At 38.4% G+C, this 17,056-nt stretch overlaps 1 protein-coding gene across 6 annotated transcripts; it reads left to right on the top strand.

The window, feature by feature from the left end:
• The first annotated feature begins 491 nt into the window (after positions 1 to 491).
• LOC110899923 (metacaspase-1) lies at positions 492 to 10,299 on the top strand. Of its 6 annotated transcripts, none has more exons than XR_002570652.2 (6): positions 492 to 975; positions 1,810 to 2,134; positions 2,577 to 2,688; positions 3,173 to 3,352; positions 9,169 to 9,298; positions 10,019 to 10,299. XR_002570652.2 is itself a non-coding variant. In XM_022146815.2 (6 exons), the coding sequence occupies exons 1-5, from the start codon at positions 600 to 602 to the stop codon at positions 9,241 to 9,243; spliced, it is 1,068 nt and encodes a 355-aa protein (XP_022002507.1). In that variant the 5' UTR covers positions 492 to 599; the 3' UTR covers positions 9,244 to 9,291; positions 10,019 to 10,145. The 6 variants fall into 6 exon arrangements, 3 of the variants coding, with proteins under 3 accessions (XP_022002507.1, XP_022002508.1, XP_035833281.1); XR_004866667.1 differs by having other exon boundaries at positions 3,766 to 9,291; XR_004866666.1 differs by having other exon boundaries at positions 3,766 to 9,298.
• Positions 10,300 to 17,056: the final 6,757 nt, after the last annotated feature.

Genomic DNA, 17,056 nt, shown 5'->3' with positions numbered 1-17,056 from the left:
AGACCCATGTATGGTTCTGTCCTAATAACACGATAGAACCCCGGTTGGTGATTTCAGACCCGAGTCAGGTTCATTCGTACTAACATAACATGACAGAACCCGGTGGGTAGTAGAAGACCAGGGTCTTAGTACTGGTTAAGTCCTAATTATATTAGTTAAGGGACCGTGTTGTACAACGAGTTATGGCATGGGTGGTTTCTGGATTATTTTAACTGGTTTATATTAACCTGCCTGCAACCAGAGCATTTTTTTTGTATATGTGATTACAAAAGGTGTAGACATGTGAAAAACGAACGGACATAAACAAGAATCTTAAAAAGACTTTCTTTTGCAGCATGCCGTTGATTGTGTCCGTCAACTTCCTATCTGCAGGCTGAACAGAATCTGATGCTCCAATAAAGCAATAAAAGAAAGCTTAACTATGCACGCGAATCAGGTTCAGTTTGAGGTTGCAACTTTATTGACTTTATAAATACATCATTCATTTCCACAATATCCACATGATATGAAATACCAAAGGGCTTGGCGTAAAATTTAGGAGTAGATTAGTGGGTGTGTGAGTTTGCCGTTCTAAAAAACACATATGATAAGAAATAGCCATGTCATCAGTGACTGAACATACATGCTGCTCTGATTGTCAAGAATTTGTTTCAGACGATGGAGACAAGTGCTTACAGTCGAATAAAGAGCGCGCTAAGTTCATCAGTCATACAAAGGGCCCGCATATTTTCTTTGATAAGTTGTTTCACAGGAGAGACACTCCGAATTCAAATGTGCTAAGTAGTTACGAGGAGGCAACTCTCGAGTCAATAAGGAACTGGGAAACCACAAAAGGGAAGCGGGCAGTTCTTTGTGGCGTGGCATACAATAAACAGAAGTATAAACTTAAAGGAACTAATTATGATGTGATCAACATGCGGGAATTACTAGGTTCACAGTTTTGTTTTCCAAGTAGTTCTATCCACATTCTTATAGGTATTTTTAATCCTTTCACTAAATTTTTTGTCACTTGTGCTATAGAAGTGGCAATCTAACCCATCAACTGGCTATTTTGGCTTGTTTTTATTTTTAGTGGTTCAAACGGGTTAAAAAAATACTTTAAAAGGAAGTGGTCAAATGACAAAAATGCCACACCAAGTCAGAAAGTGTTTTTTGTAATGCATAACACCGTTTAGAGCGGCGTTTGGTTCGCGGAACTTTTTTTAAGGAATTGAAATTTGTCAAAGGAAATCGGAATCTTGACAATATATTTTGTAATCATATTTAACACACGAATTATTTGTAGAAAGTTCAGTTGTTTTGGGACAAAATGAGTTTTGGGTCAACCCGATCTAACCAATACGAGAATTTACAAGTTTTGACCTGTAGCTAGGGGTGGCAATCATGTTGGGTTGGTGGGTTGGATTGTTGAACTCAAACACGACCCTTATATTTATTTGTGTCGAACCTAACTCGGAAACACTTAAATCATGTAACCCACATGGGACCGTGCAACACATTGATCTAAATGAGTCAAATGGGCTTGTAATAAATGGGCTAAAACCTTATAAAATATATCTTTTATTCTAATTTATAGCAGATTTCAGCTCAACCCAACTTAAACACGACCCTTTTAGGTAAATAGGTCCACCTGTTAGAAACGACAACCAAAAACCTGATTACTTTTGTGTCGTTCATGAATTGCCAACCCATCACACTTTTCCACTTTGCAACAAGTGCTTGTTTTCAATACACTTTATAAGACTTCTTTGGGTACTTTTACTATTCAGTTGGAGCTACACGCTTGACTCTTTAAAAAACAACTTGCAGAAATGGACTCGCACCCGCATCCAACAAAAAGGAACATCCAAGAAGCTTTGAAGTGGCTTGTGAAGGACAACCAACCAGGCGACTCGCTGGTGTTCTATTTCTCAGGTCATGGCTTAAGGAAACCGGATTTCTTTGAGGATGAACTTGATGGATTTAATGAAACAATATGTCCTGTAGATTTTAGAACTGCAGGAATGATCACTGATAATGATATTAATGACACTATTGTTAGACCGCTCAAGAATGGTGTCAAACTGCATGCCATTATTGATTCTTGTCACAGTGGAACAATTCTTGATCTACAAGATGTCTATAGCACAAAAAAGTATGTCTCAAATTTATCGCATTTTGTTTAATTTAGATCGTTTCAACGGTTAGGCCTGTAAACAAATGAACTAAACATTTAGTGAACCGTCTGGTGGGAAGTTTGTTTATGCTCGTTTATTTAAACTTTATTGAGGTCAGCTGATCACCCCAATAAAGTTTTAGAACCAATCCTTGGGTAATCGATTGATGAATGAATGAACAGGAAGACATTCATTTTTTTCGTTTATATTCCTTCATTAACGTTCATTTAGAGTATTAACGAACAAGCATGAATGAACACCAATACATGCATTTTGTTAACAAGCCAACGTGAATAAAAAAATTTGTTCGTTTTAGTGTTCATGTTCCTTTGTTTGTTTCAATTAAAGTAACGAACAATCTCGTTCTTTTGTTTCGTTAAAATCTGTTTGTTTAAGTGTGCATTTTTGGTTCAATGGCAGGAAACTTTGGTTAGATAATAGCTCTCCATCTGGTGTTTATAAAGGAACTAGTGGTGGACATGCCATTTCTATCAGTGCATGTGAAGATAATCAACTTGCTGCAGATACATCTGTGAGTAGATCTTCTAATTGCATTTTTTATCTATTAGTAAAATGACCCAACGTCAACAATCTCTAGCTCAGCTGGTGGGTTTGCTGGTTGTCTCCATTGGAGGCGCCGGTTCGATCCCTGGCTGCTGCAGGGTGAGACATCCGGGTGAAGGCTCGGCTTGGGATTCATCCCGGGTTCGAGTCCAACGGGGGGCGAGGGTTTACCCATTCCACGGGGTTCCCGCGCATCAGGGGTGTGCTACGCTTTCTAGCGGTGGTCGAGTAGTCGGCCTTTGGACATAGCTCCGAAAGGGTGGGTTTACACGTGGAAAGCAGTTAGCCGTTCAAAAAAATAAAAAAAAAAAAAAGTAAAATGACCCAACCCGGTCCGTGGATTTTGACTCTTACCATATGATATCTTGTATCCACATGAGGTTGAATTTGAATGATATCTTGTATCCACATGAGGTTGATTATTACATTAATTTTGAAATTTTGTGTAAAAGGCTTTCTCAGACTGCGGAAAGCAGATGGAAGGAGCCATGACATACACATTTAAGAAAGCACTTATGGAGAAGCCACGTGTGAGTTATGCTGGTCTCCTGGCTTCAATGCATAAAGACATTTTGACTGCTAAGGAAAAAGGTTTCAGTCTTCGGGGACTGTTTCATCGCCAAAGACTACAGGTTAGACACACTCCAATCGTGTTTTGGTTGGTTTGTATTTGCTATGCTGTCCCAAAGTCGATTTTTTTCTTTAAAGATTCAAACATTAAGCCCAAAGAGAGGGCCGGCCTCCAGAATCCTCTGAAATTATTGGACCAGTTTTTTTTTTTTTTTTTTTTTTGAACGGCCAACAAAAATTTTATTCACCATCTAGCAAGGTGCTAGCACCATAATTCCATCCGTCAAATTGAGAACGAAAAAAGACAACAATTAAAGAAACAACAAACAAAAACTGATAAAAATTACATAAATGAACTACATATCCTTTCAAAAAACTTCAAACCTGCTCCATCTATCCCAGTTCAGATTGCCATCCTTCGAACGCTTTTTGACCCATTGGTAGCTCATGTGTTTTATTTCCTCCACCACCACAGGAACAGAGGCAGGGATTTGTTCGAAAACGACCTTGTTTCTCATCCTCCAAATACTCCAAAGGTACACAAGTGTAATGGCATGTATCAATTTCTTTTTTTGGAAGATCCGGACACCAGTTCATTAATTTGAATTAGATCCATTATGCCAAAGATGAAGAAATTTGGAATCTTACACCATTGTGAAATAACGGACCATACCATTTGGGCAAACTGGCACGACACGAATAGGTGCTCACTTGTTTCTAGAACTTCATTGCAGAGGGGACAGGTTGTCGAAGCCAGATGGATTCCTTTTAACTGTAGTGCACTTCTTGTCGGCAACCTTTCCACCATCGCCCGCCAACCTACTACACCAACCTTTTTGGCATCCAATTATTCCATTTGAATATTGCACTCGGCGGAGACCTATTAGTAGAGAGAACATGTTGTTTGATGGTAGCGACCGAGAAATTCCCGTTCGGATCAAGACCCCATATCCAATGATCTTTTTTATCGACACACTTAATTCCCGTAAGCTTCTGTACAAGTTGCTACAATTCCGTTATTTCTTCCACCGAGGCCGGTTCGCGGTTCCAAACCCACGATAGTGTGACCTCTAACGTAGTGTTAACAACTCGGGCCGATACTGTGCACATTTTTTCAGACTCAATGTTAAACAAACCTGGGAACTCCTAAGCCAGTGGTAATTCTCCAAGCCATGTATCTAACCAAAATAATATATCAACTCCATTTCCAGGCACTCCTTTTATTTGGTTTGTTAAACTCAAATTCGAACTTTCTAAGTCGGCCGAGATATTCCGAGTTTGTTTCCATGGTCCGGGTAGCGATAGCTTGGCTGGAATGTAGTTCCATGATCTCAACTTGTTATGGATCACCCAAATTACCTTTCTCCACAATCCATCTTTCTCCACCTTGAACCTCCACCACCATGCATAGCAAGACTAGTGTCTTTTAGAGACCCGAAACCTACCCCACCATATTCGACCAGGGCTATAACCTTCTCCCAAGCGATCCAATTTCCTTTATTTTTATCTTCTGTACCACTCCAAAAAAATGATCTCCGAATACTCTCGAGTTCTTTAATTACTTGAACCGGGGCCTTGTATAATGAGAAATAATAGTTCTGAAGCGAATTAAGAACTGACTTTATGAGTGTGATTCTTGCACCATAACAAAGGGTTTTCCCTTTCCATATGGACAACTGATTCTTAAACACTTCTAAAGCCGGTTTCCAGCTTTTTATTAAATTCATATTGCCTCCAACTTGTAGGCCTAGGTATTTAAATGGGAAATGATCCAACCTTACATCCTAATACATTAGCCATAACCTCAGCTTCGTTGTGCTCTACTCCCACGCCGAAAATATTACTTTTTCCAAGGTTTACCTTAAGTCCCGATGTCAGGAAAAAACATCTAAGAATTCTCCTTAAGTTTTTTGCATTCTCTACCGACCATTTCCCGAGGAAAACGACATCGTCCGCATAGAGTAAGTGAGTTAAAATTGGCCCATTCGTTGAACATTTAATGCCTTGAAAGAGCCCACTCGAGGAGGCCTTGTGCATAATACCTGTTAATGCCTCCATCGCCATGAGGAATAAGAACGGGGATAATGGGTCACCCTGACGGAGACCGTGTGTGCAATTCAATTCCAAAGTGGGAGATCCATTTACAAGTACGGAGGCCCGAGAAGATCGAAGAATAACCATAATCCACATACACCACCTCGGCGGAAATTTCATTTGAACCATGATGGAATGAAGGAATTCCCAATTAAGCGAGTCATAGGCCTTGTGAATGCCAACTTTGAAAAACATACCTTCCTTCCGAGCCATTTTCATCCAAGCCAAAACCTCGTTCAGCATAAGTGGACCGTCTGTAATATTCCTTCCGCCTAAGAACGCCGTTTGCTCCTCCGAGATCAGTTTCCCGATCACCCCTTTAAGGCGATTAACTAAAACTTTGGATATAACTTTGTTGACACAGCCAATCAAGCTAATAGGCCTAAAATCCGCGGGTTGTAACGAGTCCTTTTTTTGGAATAAGGGCAATAAATGACGACGAGCAACACCTATTAATATTTCCATTAACATAGAATTCTTCTAGTAAATTAATGAAATCGTTTTTCAAACCTTCCCAACACCGCTTTATGAACCGAAAATTAAACCCGTCTGGGCCAGGTGCTCGGTCACCGTCACATTCCCATATGGCATTTTTAATTTCCAGCAATGTGAATGGAGCCTCGATAGCTTCGGCTTTGACCTGCGACAACGTTTTCAAATTAGGGCAATCTAACTTCGGGCGAATAGGCATGGGTTCCGAAAAAAGTTTAGCATAAAACTCAAAGAATTGTTGTTTTATGATAACTGGATTCGTGACCCATTCCCCATCCATTAAAACACCATTAATTCTACTGGAACTGATGTTCGATTTAACCACCGTGTGGAAGAAATTGGAATTTTCATCCCCTTCTAGGGCCCACCTCGCCCTAGATTTTTGACGGATATCAATCTCTCTTAGGCGGTCATACTCCCATATGAACTGTTTGTACTCAAATCTGGTTTCCAATTCGGTCGGAGAGAGTTCCCTATTTTCAGCAATCAGCTCTAGTCGAGCAACCAGTCTTCTTTTTTCTTTATACGTCTCCTCCCCCTAGCACTGTCATCCTTAATTCGATACTTGAGCCATCTCAACTTTGTAGCTAGCCGAATGTCGGCCGGTCCATTAAACTTAAAAAACCTACACAAAGACATTACATACTCCAAAAAACTCGGACGTTCGAACCACAAGTTGAAGAACCTAAAAGGGATATGTCTGAAATATGACTGATGACATTGAGAAGTAAAGGTCGATGGTCAGAGATATATCTTTCCAAAGCTGTTAGGGCTGTAGCTGGCCATTTCTCAATGAAACAAAGACAAACTAAAATCCTGTCAATTCGACTCAATTTATCCCTATGTCTGATATACATGAGAACTGAGCTCCTCCCATAGGCATATCATGTAACACACCAGACAAAATAAAATCATTAAAAGCCTTGGCATTAGATACGTTGAACTCGGAATTTACCCTTTCGTTCGATGCCCGTACCTCATTGAAATCACCCAAAAATATCCAAAGCCCCTGTCTAGAATTTTTTAAGTGTAGATCAAACCATAACAATTTACGGGTTGGAGGATCATTAGGAGCGTAAACATTAACTATATTCAGGCTTACCTTGGACTATACAAGCCTACCACAGACACATAGTAAGTAACGAGATTGAATTACCTCAGCACCGGAGAACACCGACGGGTCCCACAAGGAAGCGATACCACCCGAACTCCCTATAGCGTCACCTGTTGCAATTTGAAAAGCCGATTCGCCCCAATAGCCGCTGAATTGAAACTTGTCGAAATTATCCAATTTCGTCTCTTGTATTACGATAAACTGAACCTCGTAACTAGTCTTCAGACCCCTAATCGATTCCACCTTCCGATTGTTCCGGACGCCACGTAGATTAATAGATAGACAATTCATTGATTATGATTTTCGGCACCTTCACCAATAATTACCTCCTCTGTATCCTTCTCAAAACCGGCCAGATTGATTCCAATTGCAGCCGCAACCTGCGCTGTCGCCGTGAGTTCGACTTCAACTTTCGTCTGTTGCTTCTGCTTTTGGGCTTGACACGCGTCCCCGGGGTCTGGTTCAAGCTCGACATTGGCATCCACATTAGGGGTCGGAGGAACCAACGTTGAACCTTCTGAGGAGTCTCCAGTGTTGCAACTTCTAGAACTTGCTGTTACATTAAGGTCAAAATGGGCCATCTGTGGAGTGTCACCATAATATGCCCTGGTAAGTGGGCCTTGAGTTGAGCCCACAGAAGGTGGGCTGCGTTGGTTTCGTAATCTTTTGCCAAGGGTTGAGTTGTGGAGAGGCCCATTGTGACTAGAAGGCTCACCTGTCATGGGATTATCCAACATACAATTATTACACTAGCGTCCACTAGAATTACCTACTGGTGTGGTCTTGGTATTGGCACCATCCTCAACAGCTTGGCTCAGTATACGAAGCGGCGTAGTAGAGTTCCCGTGCAAATTTCCGGCTCCAACATCGGGACTAGCTGGCACCTCTTGGGATTCCGATGTCGGAATTCCCCCCATCTCCTGGTCGTCCGACCTAGTTTCTTCACCAGATTTCTTCCATTCTCCTTCTTCAGCGTCATCGTCCACCAGAATCGGATCAGCCTCATCCGTACCACAATCCGAATCCTCCTCCATGCCATACATGCCAAATTCTGGTTCCCAAGCTATTGCATCTTCAGAGACCCATATCTTATATGGCTTGCCTTTCCATGTAATCAATACCTCCTCTTCTATACATCTAGGAGAACTGGATAAAATGAGGCATGATCCTGTAGAGACGTTGGTTTGATCCCATGAGAAATCCGACTCTTGCACCACATCTCCAAACAATGCTCCGATTATATCAAACACTGTGTTATCACATTGTACAATTGGCACATCTTGGATTTTTAGCCTGACCACTCGGTTGAACTCCATCTCTTCCCCTTCCCAGACTTTTACTTTTGTGAAGATGGTACTCTATATCGACCTCCCTTCATTAACAAACCTATTAGCTGTAGCACGATCATGGAAAGTAACCAATATTACCAAACATCCTACATATGATATGTTAAAATTTGAAAAACCCTCGTTTCTTATTGCTGGATCCACTTCATTAAATGCTCTAACATTCCTTGTCACTCCAAGAATCGACCTCCCCAAACAATGGTTAGGGTATATTGCCCCATGACCGTCCAGCTAAATGGATTTCCCACTATTGTTTGTGCCCGAACCTCTCACCATATCAGCGTACATCACTCCTGGTTTCGTCCCACTAGCACCCGGTGGAAAGCTAGGTTTCGGGACCCATCTCGTTTGGTTACTGGTAGCACCCATCTGGTGGAAAGGCCCCGGGGGATCGAGATCATGGTGGTTTATCTTCTAGTGGTCCTTGTCATACTTTGCTAAAGAGACTAATACTTTTGCATCATAGATAGTGACTGTGTTCATGTTCCTCAGCAACCCTCGTATATCTGTAACCCCCACATACCGGATGAATCTGAAGCAATTTCCTCGAGAATCTCTTGTCTTCGCAACATATGCATCAGATACAAAACCATACGGTTGAAACGCTTTTCCCAGAAGTGACTTGACTTGGACGTCCTGCCAGGCAGGTTTGCCACGTAGAAGGTAATCTCCTTCTCGTTACGCCTTCGCTGTTTCCGATAGGTTACGTCATGCCATTGTTCATCTCCTCCACCCCACATCTTTGCTACTTTACTTTTTTAAACACCAAGTTCAGTTAGCCAGTTCAAGGATATTCAGCATCTATATCGAAGTGAGAAAAGTCTAACTGCAGAAATCACAGAGCTTTAAGAGGTTAATAGGATTCGTATTGATCAAGCTGGACTATAAAGATAGCCGCGACCAATAACAGACCTACTAAGCAATCAAGGCCGGATTTTGCAAGAAAGACGCCAAGGTATCAGGTATTTGTCTGGTAATTACCCGTCAGGTATCGGGTATACCCATTAATTTTTAAAAGATATACGTTGGTGATTCCAAATACATTTTTTTACTATTATAATTATTCTATATTTTATTATTTATACAACAACTACTATAAATTTAAAAAGTACATTACATAATATAAGTTTTATCATAAATTGATAATTACTTTATAATACTTAAAAAATTGTGAAAACGGTCTAATGTAGGATAAATGCATTATACTTGGGATGAAAAATCAGATACTAGTTGGGTTTATTTTAAACTATCGAGCCAATTTTAAATGGGTTTAAACTTTACTAAGAAGTACTAATGAGTAAAAAAGTAATGAGCTTACTTTAATATGGGTTTTAGTATTTAGTAGGTTTAATATAAATAAAATGTTAATGGTATAAGTGTTCAACAAAATATACGGATTTTTCTCTTATGTATAATGCTAGAAAAATATAAAATTTCGGGATATCGCTAAGATCGGGACTTGGGCATCTTGTTATCTATGGCAACAAAATAAATTTATGGTAAAATACGTGATTGACATTCCAAAAGGCAAACTTTGGTTTTAGTGTAAACGTTTGATCACTAGGCAAATCAAATTGTGGTTATGACAAGACATAAGGAATGTTGTGATTGATGTTGCCTTGTACGCATTTGACAACACTGGCTTATAATGGGTTTTGATTGTGTTATTAAATTTGCTGCAGGAGCCTGTATTATCATCTTCCAAAGTTTTTGATGTAAATGAGCCCTTTGTGCTCTAACTCTTTCTTACCACATCAAGGACCTTTCACTTGCATTGGGATCACCTCTGTCCCTTCTTTGGCAATGCCCTTTTCTTTGCTTTTTTCATGTTTGTTTTGTTTCAATTATATATGGGTTATTGGATTTTAATAATTCTAAGTTTCACCTGTTGGCCGATAATGTGACAACTGTCAAAATTCCGGGTATCCTTACAATTATTAAACAATGATTAGTGCTTAATGACTGTGCTGAATTTCAATTAATTACTTGAATTGCTTTCTGACTAATGCCATATACATACATGTGCATCATATATTGCAAATGACATATCATTACTGCATGCAAACTTTGTTGATTCAAATGATGCACGAAACACCGGCAACACAGTTATCAGACAAAACAGAAAAATGCTGACGGAGTTCAGTAAATAGACAGACATTGTATTGAGACATAGAATGAGCCAGAAACCTAGTATTACACTAGTATAGTGTATAGGAAAGTAAGGATCGCAAAACTGTCTTCCTAGAGATAGTTTAAGTGCTGAAAAGTGCCTAAAACTCACATAAACTGCAGAATTCAGCAAAATTCAGCATTTAAACAACTTAATATCATGCAGAAACAAGGTTAAATGGTCCTGAATGCTTTCCTAAGTTTCGGGAATCAAAACTGTCACGTAAGATAACATAAAGCACACTAAACTGCATAGTTTAGCACCTTAACGAACCGGTAACCAACCGAACAACCGGACACTACCCGACACCAAATTTTCACTAGAAGCACTGTTTTAACATTATCAAGCTAGTTATGATCCCCGAACATCATAACACATCATATAACATAATAGTAACTAAACACCCTAACTAAACACTTGGATTTGAACTAGATAATCTAACTAATAGTTACACCCTAGCCTAGACCCCCCCCCACCTAGTTCACGGCTAGACATCATGGCCCACTTGTGATTTTATTATGTTATTATAATAGATATTGTTGGACCTTTACTAAACACTTAAACCAATGGAAATTACATTTGGTGGATATAAGTATAAACTCCTAAACCTTAACCATCGTTCTTACACACATTTAACACACCACTTCTCCTCCTTCCTCCTCTTCTAGTCTCGGCCGAGAGACCCCCACACACTCACCTTCATCTTTCAAGTCCCATCCATCCAGCATATATACAAGGGTGTTAGAAGGTGCACAAAGAAGCTTGGAGCTTTCGGAAGTTGAAAGACCTTAACCATTTGCTTTTATCCACATCATTTCTTCTAGTGATCATCCCTAGCCTTGAGATAGTAGTAAGAACACTATACTCTTCATTTTACATCATATTTTGTTGGTTAAAAGAAGATACATGATGTTAATCTTGAAGAACACTAAGAATCAAGAACATGAAACATGAACATAAGCTTAATATCTTAAGAAATCATGTTGTTTAGTGTTGTTGGGCTACTTGATGATTGATTGTTTATGTTAATGATGTAGATCATCATATGATCTTGCTAGAAAATGATTAAAAACATAATCTAGCAAGATGAGAGGATGAAAATATTAAGGATCCATAGATCATCCTCATGAAAGTCATGAACTTGAAAGAATAAATTGTTTTCTTGTTAAGTGATGATTAAAGTAAGTATAAAGTCTTGTAAATCTAAGATTTTAAAAATGATTTTTCAAGAAACCAAGTTAAAAATACAAGTTTACTTGATCTTGGTTCTTAAAGAAATAAACCACATTTTTAGTGGTTAATAAAGTGTAGGATCATGTATTTAACAAGAAAAATCCAAGAAGAAAACTTTTAGAAAATTTAATTACAAGTTGTGAAGATCTAATTTCTTCAAAAATGGAGTTTTTAAACAAACAACCACACTTTAAAGGGTAACTAGACTTACTAAATACACTTGTAAGTTACTACACATTTTTATAAATTTTCAAGTTCATGAGGTAGTAGTTTATGCTTGAATTTGGCAAATTGGTAAGTGTAGATTGATTTGTTGTTGATTGTGTTGATTTATAAAGGAAAATGATATGCATTGAAAGCATGGAAACCTCCATTTTTAGGGGAAACTATGGTAAAATTTTCTAAAAATTTAAACACTTAGAAAAATATTTTTGAACAAAGATTTACAAGGATATTTTTAACCATGAATTTTCATATAAAGTTTGTCATAAATTTTGTTACAAAAATTATAAATATTTTAGGTTGGTTTTTATAAATAAAAGTGACTAAATATGTATTTAGGAAATATATATTTAGAAGTCACCATGTGTGTGATTATTTGTATATTATGTGTATTAGTTATATTATTTTAGGACTTGAAATAATATAACTCATCGATATACCAAAAATTACAATCCAAAATATTACCAAAACACCAAGAATATGAATATACAAATTATACCCAAAATATGAGAGAAACCGAACAAAGGAATATAACTCACAAAAATATTCTGGAAAGTTTATTCGTAAGTATATTTTGGTAAATAATATTTTCGACATCAAAAGAACAAAAATATGATTTTTTACAATTATTACAAAATATATCATATTTTTTGACAAGGAGAAAATATATTATTTTTGGCAAGTAAAAATATATATTTCTTGGAATTATTAGAAGATGTATTCTTTTTGGAAGAGAATATATATTTACCCAAACAAACATGAAATACATTATTTTTGGGAGAAAATGTATTTTCTTAAATAAACTTGAAATATATTATTTTTGGAAGAAAAATTGATTTATACATATTTTCTAAGTTAGACTTGGAAATATATTATTTTTGAGACTTGTATGAGATTTATAAATATTTTTGCCAAGGGAAAAATTTTGAACAATTTTTCTATGTAATATTTCTCAAAATATATATTTTGGATATATATATTGATGTATTTTTATTAAAGATATTATTCTGGAAAGGTTAATACAAAAATTAAGTATAAGGATACTTAATAAACACAATAAAAATACGTATTTTCGTACGTATAAATACCCTCTGGAATACGACACCAATACATGGCAAAAATATACAAGTATAAGAATACGAATACAAATACACCCATCCTTGGGAAGGATATACATGTATAAATACATAAAAAGTAACAACTTAAAATGTATGATTTTAACTATTATTCCAAAATTTCGTAAATATAATTTAAGTTAAAATATTTATTATTTTAACAAATAATTATATAACTTGAAATAATATTGTCACACCCCGATTTCCACACGTTTCACCGGTGGGCCCGGTGGGGGATTACAGTGACGTAGTTGGCAACAATATAGTCAAACCACACAATATTTAAATGCACAGCGGAAGCATAAAGATAGATATATTTCAACCAACAAAAATGTAATATCCAAGTATCACAAGTAGTCGAAATAATCCACTGGGGATCAAAATAAAATAGGAATATAATGTTCAATAGATAGTGGCATCCAGGCTTGCGAGACTCTAACGATGCTAAGGAGTGGCCAGCCTATTTCATGTAGAACCTGCATTTAATCTTTTTTGGGAAAATACGTCAGTTTTACACTGGTAAATACATTCAACCGACACTTTTAAAAAGTTTAATGAAATTGATTTGAATGCACGAGGCACAAACTTTTATAACTTGGGATAATTAATCAAATTTGATCTTGTAAAAGAATTACATGTTCATTATGCGTTCAGTCGCCCGGTGTCACACCCCCAAAATCCACATGCGGAACACCACCGCTTGGAGGCGTGACTGACCAGGATCCAGCCACCAATTATACTGAGCAATTTTAATTAATAACATAAGTAATACTCACCAACCACAAGGTTGGCAAATATCATGTTCAAAGTTCAAAAGTATTTAAGTTTAAGTAATAGTTCAGATAAGTAGCGGAAGCATAGACAAAATAGTTTAGAACAAGGTTCTTAGTTCAAGTTTGTTTAGAACCCAACACGCGGGTTAGACGACCACTACACATCCGCAAGCTGCAAGCTCCTGAATCACTGGGTACCTGCAAAGCATGCAGTAGGGTATCAACATAATGTTGAGTGAGTTCACTAGTTGTCCAGTTTTAGTTTTCGAAAACATAAGTTGTTTAGATAAAGCATTTATAATCACTTTGTGGGGAGCTACCCCATCTGTAAGCTCACTAAACTGTAGATACCGAAACTGTTGACGGAAAGTTGTTGTGCCCCGAGTCAATGTCTATCGTCATTGACCAAGATGCAAGGTCTACTAGTTCACGACCGATCTCCCCCGGTCACGGTGTGAGGTTGTCAAACCTAATAGCGCTATCAACTAATAACCCGTTCGCCCCCGGCGATTAATCGGTACTATAAGCAGGGACTTAAGGTGATAGAGTTTCGTTTAGCTTGGCTAGTTGTGATTTATAAATAATATCCAAACGTATCTCCCCCAGAGATAGTAAATACCCATTCGGATTTCCCCTGGAAATAATAGTTCAGAAGTATTTTTCCCAAAGTTGGCAGTTTGTCCGTGTCCCTCCTTGGGGCGCATGCTTTTAGTGCGTGAACTCACCTTGGGTTGCACGGCAGATTAGGTTACTTGTCAAACACGCTGGTCACCACGTCCTAACATGGTTACCAGTATAGGTCAGGTTTGGGTACAGAGAATGTCACGTATATTTACACATAATCTAACACATAACATGCATATAGTTACATGTTGAGTTATTGGGCCTGTTCTACTATTGGATCAGTCAACAGTATCAACTAACACATAGTTCAGTTAAACAGGCAGCCCAAATAAATCACGTTACGGCCCAATAACTAAGGTGAACAGCCCAGTCGAGACAAGGTGGTCTCGACTCGAGAACATGCGGTCTCGAGTCGCAACCAGGAGGTCTCGGCTTGTAATGGTTGGTCTCGAGTGGTGCAGGCATGACTCGCAACCCCGGGGATCTCGAGTCCCGTCTTGAGTTGTCACGATGTGGTCTCGAGTCGAGACCTTGATGGTCTCGAGTCCCTGAAGTCCGTTTTGAACAGGTCTCGAGTCACAACCGTTGCGGTCTCGAGTTGCAGCTTCATGGTCTCGAGTCGCAACCGTTGATCTCGAGTCGTTTGCCTGCTGATTCTGATGCATCTATCCGAATTGTACTATGCAACAGAATTCTGATTTCATGCCAATATGTACTATCCAATAAGGTTTCACAAACATGTTCCCTTGTCTAACACTTAACCAAAATGGATCAAACACAACAATTCAAATCTTCATATCATATTCATATCACATTCAAACAGTTCATCATTTTAAGTTAAACATGTTCATCTTATCAACCTATGTTCATTCATTCCAACATAACCCCAAACCGGGTCACAATTCAATCATCAACATCGGTCCTAATCTAGCACATAGCCACCGATTTTCATCCTTAGATTCAAGTGTATTTATGCATTTGTCATATGAATCTTGCACACCATTATTAACAACATTCATAATCAATTTAACACATAACCAACATGTAGATTATTTTCAACCAAGAACATATAATCACTCGACATCCTTAATCGATCATCTACATTATTTACTTATACAAATTATTCATCGAAAACATTTAAGCAAAGCATGCATATCATTTATCAATCAAGCTTCACAAATTCTAAAAGTGTGAAATGCTAACCGAATGGTGTTTGGTGTGAGAATGGCACGGAATCAACCGAAAGGAGGACCTTCGAGCTAGGACAAGGGCTTGATCTTTGCTACACTTGATCCGAGGTAAGAGGAGAGAGTGGTGTTGCTAGGGTTTTAGTGAGGGAGAGAGTGTGTGAGAGTGTAAGGGGGAAGGTGGATGAGGGGTTTTATACTCGGTGGGTGGTGCACCCTACAAGGGTTTCGAGTGGGCTCAAAGGGGTGTTTGGCCCAATCCGGCCCAACCGTTACTGTTTACTCGAGACCGAGAGTGGTCTCGAGTCGGGTTTGTGGTCTCGGCTCTCTATTATAGCCGTATATATATATATATGTATGTATTACATGCACATAGCTTAACACAAGGATCACATAGCACACCCGTATAATTTACAAAATTTACAAATTTCCATTTAATAATATATACATATACCGTGCTAGTACAAGAAGGTTGTTCGGGAAAACCCGAAGTGTCACATTATCCCCAAGTTTTAAGAACTTTCGTCCTGAAAGTTAAGGAAGCCACTGTCAAGCTAGTACGTGTGAGAGTGTTTCAACGGGGTGTCACATCATCCCCCCGTTAGTTTGGAATTTCGTCCCGAAATTCGGTTGTAGCTTCAGTGCTGGGGTTTCGTTTGGGAACAACTGGGGATACTTGTGTGACAACCCTCACTAAACCAGGTATCCGTACGATTTAATTAATAATTAATTACTGCTTGATTACTGTGCTTAACTGAAATTACTGATAAACTGCTACTTGACTGTTGATACTTGTACATATCTGCATCATACTTTGAATTCCGTCACTACATTATTTACATGCTGAACTCTAGTGACAAATATGATGCACAAAAGCACAGTAGCACTATGAACGGATAACCTATTGAACATGCTGAAAAAGCCAGCATCAGGCAGACACTGCCTCTAAGGCCTGTATGAGCCAGAAATATTTTACTACACCCATAGTGAGTGTGGGGATACAAGGGTTGTAGAACTGCGTCTCTAGGAATAAGTTACAGTGACTGGATGTGCCTAAAACATACACCGAGCACAAAACACAGCACTTTAATCAAAGATTCAGCTTTTAGCTAACTGATAAAGTGCCAAAACATGGGGAAATATTCCTGACACTTTGGAGAAATAAGTTGTGTCACTAAAAATGTTATTTACGACACTTAAAAGCTTTATTAAGCGCTTTAACGGATTACTATCCAACTGAACAACCGGACTATACCCGGAACATGAAAATTTTGACATTAACATTATTTGTCTTTTTCTGAGCCAGTTAGGGACCCTGAACACCCTAACACCCGCTATAAAGCACAACATGTGACTAACCAAGTTAGTCCCTAAATCTAACCTAGTTAACTCAACT

This window comes from Helianthus annuus, chromosome 9 (assembly GCF_002127325.2).
Source record: "Helianthus annuus cultivar XRQ/B chromosome 9, HanXRQr2.0-SUNRISE, whole genome shotgun sequence".
In the NCBI taxonomy this organism is placed as follows: Eukaryota; Viridiplantae; Streptophyta; class Magnoliopsida; order Asterales; family Asteraceae; genus Helianthus; species Helianthus annuus.
Note: the sequence above shows the minus strand (reverse complement) of the source record. Positions and strands in the feature narration are given on the sequence as shown.